Genomic DNA, 9,718 nt, shown 5'->3' on the forward strand with positions numbered 1-9,718 from the left:
TGTGGATGAAACATGGTTCGTAATAGCTTTCTGCTGTGCTCCGACGTGTGGCTGCAGTCCTAGAGTGCTCTCTACTGGCTGAGGGCAGACATGGCCGAGAAGATCACATACAGCCGAGGTTGGAGGTTTACATACGACTCTGGTGCCCCCCACCCCCTGCCCTGCATGTCGTAGATGTCTCCCTGCACCGAGACACCTCATTTAAATGAATGGGTTGCTGTCAGGCATCGGCAGAGCTCGATGACGAGCTGATCGTTTGAGTCAGAAGTGTCAGAGAAGGGAAAACATCCGGAACGTGCAGGGCGAGGCGGTGACGGAATCAGGATTGAGACATCCAAAGACATTTGAACTGCCCCCCCCATGATTCCTGTAATTTAATCCTCATAAACATTCCATGACTGCAATCAGTTAGGATCAACACTTTTATAAAAGCAGAATAATAGCAGAGAAGCTTATTTGTTTCATCTTATGTTCTCAATGGGTCAGAAGTTTAAATACACTTTGAGGAGGCAGTTTAAGCTCATTCCTCCTGATTCAGCTGGTGTAGCCGAGTCAGGTTTGTAGAATTCTTTACTTTAGCAAACTTTTCCGGTTATGGACGTTCCGATTGCCCGAGGTGTAGATCTTGCTGTCCTTCATTCATTGTCCACTTAGCTGATGCATCAATATATCCACACTTTTCCTTCCTCATGCCATCTATTTTGTGAAGTGCACCAGTCCCATCTTCAGCAAGACACCCTCACGGCATGATGCTGCCACCCAATGCTTCGCGATTGGGATGGTGTTCTTCGGCCTGCAGCCCTATATTTTGCTTCAGTGATAGTGATGGGCCAAACATTTCCAGATTTTCTTCCCCCTTTCCAGTTGCAAACCGTAGTCTCAAGCAGCTTTGATGCTGTTCTGGGTTTCATTTGCATTTTTCATGCCAACGTATTCTCATCTCAACTAGGAGACAGGATATGTCTCTTCTGATCAGTGTTACGGCTGCATGGTCCCAAGGGGTTTATGCTTATGCGCTATGGTTTGTACAAATTCTGATTTTGGTTTATTTTGTCCATGATGTCAAGCAAAGAGGCCCTGACTTTGAAGATAGGCTTTACAATATATCCACAAGGACACCTCCAGATAAATATGTCAATTAGCCTATCAGTCAATTTCCTGTATGTAAACTTCTGACCCGTTGGAATTGTGATATACTGAATTATAACAGCTGAATACATTTTGTGGAGTGTATGTAAACCTCTGATTTTAAAAATTGCACACGATAAAAAGTCAGCAAATCTTGATCACCTGTTTAAGAAGACTATTTATTTACAAAGAATTAAGATCCATGAAGAGGCACCCTGCACAGTTGCTGGCTCTTCTACCAAAAGCACTGCAGTTACAGTAGAGTTACACAAATACAAAGCAGATTTCACAATAAACAGCATTTCACAACGTAATGCTTACTACAACTGTTGTTCTCTTGAGTGTGTGCACCTATTTCCTCATTATTTTCACACACTGATCCTGTAAACACTTTCACACGCACACGTACACACACACACACGCACGCACACACACACACACACAGCTCCTAACACTTCTTTTTAAAATCCAAGCACATGACATGAATCATTGCAGTATATGTGAAAATTTGACACGTAGACTTTAAAAACGTCATGGGTTGCCAAGTCATAATAAACACAAGATATAAATTTGGCAGCCAATTAGTTGTCAGTTCTCATCTTGTAGAAGAGCTCCATTACACAAAGTGATTTCCTGAGAGAACAAACAAAGAAATAGGTTCCCGCTTAAATATCTCAGTAATCACATCAGGTAAAAAATTATCAACAAGAATCTTACAATTGTTCAATTCTCATTGCTGCAGCGACAGGACAGTTTAGTACTCACCTTCTTTAAGAGGTTCACTTGTTTCAGTTTGCCTGTTCTCCTTGTCGTGTTGGAAAGCTTTGCTGGGATCGAACCTGCGTCGAGGAGCACCCGGGAGCGCCGACCTGAGCTCCTCCAAATCACTCTTCTGCCGGTTTACCTGGGACCGAAGTTTGGAAACCTCCTACACACACACACAGAAAAGAAACCTGCTGATAAAATGCAGGCACTGTAGCTCGAGAAAAACAATGTGTGTGGTTCGGAAAGCAGGCAGTATTGCGCTCGAGTTTTCACCTGTTTTAGGGAGATATTCTCATCTTTCAGCTTGATCACATGTTTGATCTTCTGCTTCTGGTTCTGGTGGCCCAGCAGGCGAGCGTAAGCATCCGACAACTTGTTCAACTCCTCCTGGTTTGCTCCGTTTTCATTGAGCAGCGCCTTTCGCTCTGCTGCGAAGGCGTTGAGCTGTTCCTGTGCAAACACATGAACATAGAGTAGAGGTAAGATCGGGCCTAAAAAATCCAGCCCGACCCGACCCAGGCCCGCAGGCATTAAAGCCCGACCCAGCCCAAGCCCGACCAATTAACTTGATTTGCAGGCCCGAGCCCGAAGCAAACCCGAAATTTCAATTTATCCCATAGTATTTTACGTTCACGAAATGTCCGCAAAGCCGTGCGCAAAGCGTGCTCTTGCTCTGCGCCTCCTGTTAAGTAGTAGTTATATAGCAATTACCTTACAGCGCCGCCTTCTCTGTTTTATCCAAATTATTTATTTACAACAAGTATTCCTTAGTTTAGTATCCACACATCGTTTTAGTATACATTTTTATAAACATACATTTATTTAAAAAAAAGTCAGCGAGAGAGAAGCCCGAGCCCGACCCGACCCGAACGTAATGATTGACATTTTAGGCCCGACCCGACCCGAATTTCGGGCCGGGTCGGGCTCGGGCTAAAGATCTTACCTCTAACATAGAGAGGGTTTTACCTCTAAAAGATAGCCCAAAGATAATTCAGTTCATTGTGAGAGACGTGAAGCAATCAGAAAATATTCACATTTAAGAGAATGTTGACGAATTCTTTCTTAAAGGATAACTCAAACAGATTAAGCAATTATCAAAATATTTGGTGATTAACTAGACTGGACAACAATCATTGCAGCTCTACTTTAACTTCAGTCAGGATAAAATTTTCTGTAGTTCATTACCAGAAGTATCACCTTTGACTTTACACTTTTTTTTTCCACTCTGTGAAAAATCAAAAACGTTGATTATGCAGCATTAATGAAAGACAATCTGCGCTATTTTAATTGCTGTCACTGACCTGGAAGGGCCGGACTTTTGAAAACAGCTCCTCGTATTGTTTCCTCCAGTGTTCTGTGTCTGCACTTTGGGTGCAAAGAAGAAAAGAAAGAGTTGTTCAAATGTGCAAATTGGGAAAACAAAAACAAACACACAAAGAAATCCACTTCCTCACCTTTTCTCCTGTGCTTCAGTTAATTGTCTTTGGAATTCCTGTCGCTGCTCCTCCATCTCCCACTGCAGTGTAACCTTTTCCTGAGTTAGTACTTCAAGCTGCTGCTGCAGAGCTCGTCCGTCTTGCTGTTGATCTTCGAGCTCGCGCTTCACTGCCTGCGTCTTCTCCGCGATGAGGTCTAATTGGGCCTGGTAGTTCAGAGTCCCTCGTTCAACCTCATCCCAGCGTGACTGAAGTGCATTTCTGTCCTGCTCCGCAATGATCAGCTGGTTTTCAAGAGCCAGCCTAGACTGCTCTTTCAGTTCTACTTGAGACAGGAGACTCTTGCTTTGCTCGTCCACTCTCTCTAGCTCGGCCTGTAGTCTGAGCACCTCTGACCTGGCCTGTCGGTGGTCATCTCTTTCAACCTCCAACGCCCCCCTTTCCTCCTGAAGTGCTGTCTGAATTTGAGCTTTCTCATCTCTTTCTTGTTGAAGCTGTTCTATTATTTCCTCTTTTTCCTGTCTTACCTCCTCTAGCAGTTTCTCAGCTTTTTCCCTCTCATTTTGAAGTCGAGCTGAACTCTGACCTCTCTGTTCCTCCAGTTGCCCCAGTGCCTCTTCTCTCTCTTTTGTCTGCTGCTGTAGCTGACTGATCAGGGCAGCGTGTCTTGCCTCCATGGCCTTCATCTCCTCATCTTTTTGTGCAAAGCGAGTCTGCACCTCCAGCAACATCCTATCAAGTCGAAGAAAAGAGAATTTAAAAAACGGGTGAAGTGACAGCTATTTCAACACAGACGGAGAGTGAATTTAAAAACATACCTTGAGTTCTCCTCCCTGGCTTTCGCTTCAGCTAATTGTCTCTCCTGGTGCTCCTCCAACCGCTCCTTCACTCTTTTCATCTCCTCATCTTTCTGTAGAAGGACTTTGTCCATCTCCTTCATCTGCCAGGTCACTCTCTCCACCTCTGCTTCCAGTGTTTTCCGTTTTTCCTCTGCTCCCTTCAGAGCTTCTTTGGAGCTGAAAAGTAAGACAAAAGCAGTCTGTGAACCTAACACGCTGACAGAATTTAAAGCTAAACGCCAAAAGGCATCAAACTGACATTCGGGGCAAACTTGAAGAAATACAGACAGGCGAGCACTCACCTTTCCAGTTCTGCGACAACGTCTGCCATCTTGTTCAAGGAGTTTGTGTGCGCCTCTTGGAGTTCTCTCATGGCCTCAGAATGCTCCGCCTTTAAAGCTTCCACTTCAGTGCTAAAAAAATAAATCACAAGCACACAGTTTTGATGTGAGTGAAGTCAGATGACTTCACTGCCCTAAAACACAGAATTCAACAGACACGAGCACCTTCATAAGATTATGGCCTCTCCATATGCAGGCTACATTTCCTCAGCACTATTTTTCACTGTCTAATAAAGGCAATGAAAAAACAACTTCCCCTCCAAGTGCCCTACTTCCCCTCAGGATGAGGATGTGAGGTGACTTGAAATTGGTCCAAAATAGAAATAGACAGTGACCCACTGTCAGTGTCAGCCCTGTGATGGACTGGCTACCTGTCAATTATTTCCCTCTACTTTATACCCAGTGGGACATGCTCCCAGCTGCCTGTGACTCTAAATAGAAACTCACAGGCAGAGGCAACAAATCCCAAAAAATTGTGTTATTCTGCAGTGAGCAAGACATATTTAATGCCAAGCATAACTTTAAGACTTCAGCGAAAAAGGGACATTTCAACCCAAAATCCAAAATACATATTTTTACTCTTTTGCTACTATTTCTCCATCTAGATTGCTTTGGTGCGAGCTGTAGAGGTTTTGAGATATTGGTGATAGGATAAGAGAGCACCAGCAGATCTGGGACCAGCTCTAAATTAATCAATAAAAGTAGCGCAGTGAATGTATCCAAATTCAACAGAGAAAAAGTATTTTTTCTAAATTTCTAAATTTCTTTTTCTAAATGAAAATGATAGTACGAGCAAAAGTATGCTGCATTAAAACTACTCCTAAAAGTGCAGTTTGCTCAAAAAAGTTACTCAGTTGCACCTTAAGGTGTAAATGTCTACGTAAATGTTACTGTACATCTCTGGTTATCTTGAGTTACCAGACCATAATTTCTGGAAATTGACACTGCTGTTGAGTTTTCAAATGTATCTATTGTAGTTTTGATTTTGGGTTGAACTGTCCTTTTACTACTCTCGGTCAACACTTCTTATCAGTGTGTTCGGCCTGTTGTCACCTGTCCATCAGAGTCCTAGTATCACTCAGCTGTCTCTCCAGCTCACTCTTCTCCTCCTGCAGCCTCTGGAAGGCCTCCTCATGCCTACTCGCATCCTCCTCCCTCTTCTTGTCCTGATCCTCCAGGAGAGCGAGTTCCCCCAGCACCTCCTCCATCTCCTCTTTTAACTGTCTCAACTTCTCATCAGACTCCTCTCTCTCCTGTTCCACCAACACAGACAAGGAGTCCACAAGCGCCTGTAGAAAAAAAAAAAAAAAAAAAAAAGGGAAAGAGTCAGCAGTCATTGCTTTCAGTGATTCTACACTCAAAACTAAAAAAAGAATGTTCCATGTAAGACAAAACCATCTGTGTGACCTTTTCTTTTGTCAGTTCCGCAGTAAGACTAGCATTTTCTCGCTCGAGGTCAATTTGTCTCTTTTCCTCATCTCTTTTAAGCTCCTTTAGACCGACAATCTCCGCTTTCAACTCCTCCACTCTCATCAGCCCCTCCTCCTGAGTCTTGCCTAAAATCAATACATATAAAATAAATGCATTAAAAAAAGTCAATTTATTTTTGTGATTTAAATTAAACTTAATAAATATCCATGTTGAACTTACTTCTCTCTTTCTCAGCGGACAGGTACCGCAGTTCGAGATGTTCCACTCTCTCATCCAGCTCCTTCTCCGTCCTCCTGAGCACCTCCCTCAGTCTCGCGAGCTCTGCCTCATGCTGTCGAACTGTTGCCTGAGAGTCTTCCAATTCTTGGTTGGCAAACTTCACCTGCTCCTCCATGTCCTCTTTTTGTCTGAGCACTTGTTGAGTGCTCTGTAGCTCAGTAGTGCACTGCTCTAGTTCTGTCTCAAGCTGCCTGTAGAAAAAGCAAAAAATCAGCGTCATGGTATACAGTCTGGATCTAACTTCCTTGAAGGAACTATTATGCATTTTCTTACTTCACTTTCTCAGCCTGAGAACCTGTACCAGTGCTCTCCCCTGTCTTCTCTTGGAGCCTTAAGCGAAGATCCTACAAACATATGAAGAGGATAAGCATGATTTTCACAAAGTAGGACAAAATACCAAGGAAAAATTACACTTTTGTAAGATTTTCTGTATTAGAAGTAGGCCTAGTCCACCCATACACAGGTATTTTTTAGAAATGTTTTAGATTATTTTTTAGAAATTAACATATCTCCATCCTGACTAGCATTTTAGCACAGTTTCAAAAATAATCTCATGAAGTCAACACACTCACATCTGCAAACCCATATCCTGTGGCCATTCATGTAAACTGAGCATGCACATGCCGTAAATAGGAAGCAGACAGTATACTCCAGTTGGACATTTAGATACAAAATATACAATAAAGGAGACAGGGAAAGTGACTGCTCTTCACCGAATCCTCCTGGATTATGCTACTGTGTCTACAAAACATTTTAAGTACCTGTTTTGTCTCTCTGTTCCATCATTATATCAACTCAATGTCTGTTTGTGTCTGATTAAGTAAAATTTTAAAAAATAACATCCACCCAGTGGATCCTACAAACACTGATAAACTAATATATGTCAGAAGTGAAAACAGACTGAATGTCCTCACTGAAAAAGGAGTTTCCAAAAGTGACCTATAATCCCGTTTACATGGTGTGAAAGGCCAAAACACAAACAAAGTGCTGTTTTAATTAAGACGCATGTACATGTGGACAGACATCCAATTCATACCTGGATCTGTTCATTGGCTGTGTCCAAGTATCCCTGCAAGACTTTGATTTCCTCCCTCAGCTCCCTTATCACAGCTGGAAAATAACACACAATTATGGATGTTTGGAGGAAACAAACTGTAACTAGAGCTGCAACCATTAGTAGATCAAAAGAAAGTTAACCGCCAAATATTATGATAATTAATTAATTGATTCAGTCATATTTCAAGCACAAATGTCAAACATTTGCTGGTTCCAGCTTCTTAAATATAGCAATTTGTACACAGGACTCACCATGCAATCTAGCATTCTCCTTCTCCAACTCTTCATTCAGAGTCTGGGACACTTGATGGTGCTCCTCTGTAAAAGTTTATAGGTTGTAAAAGTATTTTAAAAAATTGAAAAATAATAATAAATAAATAAATAACAATAGCAATAATAATAATAATAATAATAATAATAATAATAATAACAACAAATCAACAAACTCTTGCCATTAATCCACTGTTACTCTTTTATACGTCTAAGCATGTTTGATCTGCTGCTGTTAAATCTTACCCAAGTCTTTGTTTCTGTCCTTCAAAGCAGTGATTGTACCCCTGGCAGCTTGGAGGTCAGTTTCAAGCACCTTCAAGTGGCCTTCAGCGTTAACCTGTAGTAGCTTTAACTCCTGGACACACACATACATGCATTTAATACATAAGCATCAGCATCTGCTGCAACTGAAAATGAGCTGTGGCTTTACATTCAGCTGTCTTTAAACCAATGAAGGGTTATACAAATTAATGTGTACACACCATACCTTGTTTTTAACATCTACAGTGTTCTTGGCTTCCATCAGCTCCATTGTGAGAGAGTTGATTCTTTTTTTTGTGGTGTCAGCAGAGACCTAAATAAAAAATAATAAATACTAAGACACACTTTCAAAAGGTTTTTAGCACCAAAGACACATCTCATCAAGAAAGAACTTCTACACTTAACCATGTATAAAATCATTTAAAAAAAACAAAAAAACAAAGCAGACCTTGTTTTTTAGAAACTCGTTGACTTTCTTGAGCTCTGCCCGCTGTCGTTCAAGGCTGGTAACATTGGAAGAGAGGCCCGTCTTCTCCCTGACTGCAGACAGCAGCTTGGCCTCCACTTTCTTCAGCTCCTCTTCCAGAGCCTGCAGGCGACGATCCTGCTCTCCTCGCTCCTGAACCAGGGACCTTATCTGTAAGGCAACAAAATGGTTAGGACTCTGATGTACTGTGATAGAAACAGTAACAATGTGAACATCTGTTGATCAGTTATAACTAGAGGAGACAAGCCAGTGATTACAGACAACTAACTTGTGGTAACTCTATAGAACAAATGTTTTTCTTGATGAAGCTCACCTCTTTCTCCAGGAGTTTCTGCTGCTTCCTCTCCATGCTCATGTCGTTCTTCTCTCTCTTGACACTTGACCCTTGGACCTAGTTTTTCGCAAGATAAAAAACGAGTTAGTTCTGAAGAACTGTCACATCTGTTCGTGAAGAAATTACATGCTGACATTAAAAGACAACTTACAAGACCATCCACGGACATGGTCCTACGGACAGGTGACACCAGGGCGCTTCTGGAGGGCGATGGTGGTGGCATTTCACCTGGAGACAAGAGATAATGGAAAATACGTGGCACAAAACGTTACGTGTCGGATAACTGAATGTCTTAGTTTTCTTACCATGTTGCACCGAGCCTCTCAAATGAACCCACCTGCTTTAACAGCTCTGAATCGGTCAGATTTATCGAAGGAAGCGGCTCCCTTCAGCTCCCCGGACTTGATCTCATAGGAGCCCGGTGGAGGGGCGCAACCTTCGGGCAACAACACAGTATTAGCCACACTACAGACTCTACTCATTCGTCAGTTTACATATTGAAAGAAGTGAACCCAACTTGCTTTGTTTCAACTCCCAACACGGCACCACCCAAATAAAGTGTAAACCCACATTAGGTTTGTTTGGCAGTTTAATGATCCGTCCCGTTGCGGATGCCCGCTGACATTACGTTAACGTTAAGCTTCTTACCGTTGAACGACTTAGGTGGTGCTATGCTAACTGCTGCTAGCTACTAGCTTCTGAACGCTTACTTACCCACATTGTCGTTGAACCTTTTCAAAGGGGCTCTTGAGAAAGACATTTTTAAAAGTCGCCGCTCGTCGCAAGTGTTGAATTTAAACGTGAGTTTCCAGCAGTATCGATAAGGCTGCAGTGCAGCGCTCGCTGAATCTGACACAACAGAACACAACTGACGCTGCGCCGCTGAAATTTCAAAATAACGTCATGCGTGCGTTTTTGTACGTACGGCCAATAGGAAGCCAGTTTTGGAATACGTCAACCAACCAGTCCCGTTGGGGGCGGTGCCTGTCCATGAAGCTTTATGTACACAACAATAATGAAGTTAGGTTTCTATTTTCTATTTATATATTGTATTATTCACTCCTAATTGACTCATGTAATCAAAGCAA

At 42.4% G+C, this 9,718-nt stretch overlaps 1 protein-coding gene across 1 annotated transcript; it reads right to left on the minus strand.

The window, feature by feature from the left end:
- Nucleotides 1-1,282: 1,282 nt before the first annotated feature.
- Nucleotides 1,283-9,530, minus strand: hmmr (hyaluronan-mediated motility receptor (RHAMM)). The gene is made up of 20 exons (XM_037077961.1): nucleotides 9,345-9,530; nucleotides 8,968-9,066; nucleotides 8,782-8,858; nucleotides 8,610-8,687; nucleotides 8,258-8,446; nucleotides 8,036-8,122; nucleotides 7,792-7,903; nucleotides 7,528-7,593; nucleotides 7,256-7,329; nucleotides 6,493-6,563; nucleotides 6,160-6,410; nucleotides 5,917-6,065; nucleotides 5,563-5,798; nucleotides 4,471-4,581; nucleotides 4,148-4,345; nucleotides 3,348-4,061; nucleotides 3,195-3,258; nucleotides 2,167-2,343; nucleotides 1,894-2,056; nucleotides 1,283-1,761 (listed from the first exon to the last, which is right to left on the minus strand). Exons 1-20 carry the CDS (start codon nucleotides 9,388-9,390, stop codon nucleotides 1,745-1,747), a joined length of 2,979 nt encoding a protein of 992 aa, XP_036933856.1. The 5' UTR covers nucleotides 9,391-9,530; the 3' UTR covers nucleotides 1,283-1,744.
- Between the last annotated feature and the right edge of the window lie 188 nt (nucleotides 9,531-9,718).

This window comes from Acanthopagrus latus, chromosome 18 (assembly GCF_904848185.1).
Source record: "Acanthopagrus latus isolate v.2019 chromosome 18, fAcaLat1.1, whole genome shotgun sequence".
NCBI lineage: Eukaryota > Metazoa > Chordata > Actinopteri > Spariformes > Sparidae > Acanthopagrus > Acanthopagrus latus.

What these genes read in the sequence shown, in the direction of transcription:
- hmmr (XM_037077961.1), bottom strand. Translation starts at nt 9,390, where the DNA reads ATGTCTTTCTCAAGAGCCCCTTTGAAAAGGTTCAACGACAATGTGG. An exon ending in CAGCCAATGAACAGATCCAG is followed by an intron (nt 6,564 to 7,255) that starts GTATGAATTGGA and finishes ATATGTTTGTAG; the next exon opens with GATCTTCGCTTAAGGCTCCA. An exon ending in ACTGAAGCACAGGAGAAAAG is followed by an intron (nt 3,259 to 3,347) that starts GTGAGGAAGTGG and finishes TTGCACCCAAAG; the next exon opens with TGCAGACACAGAACACTGGA.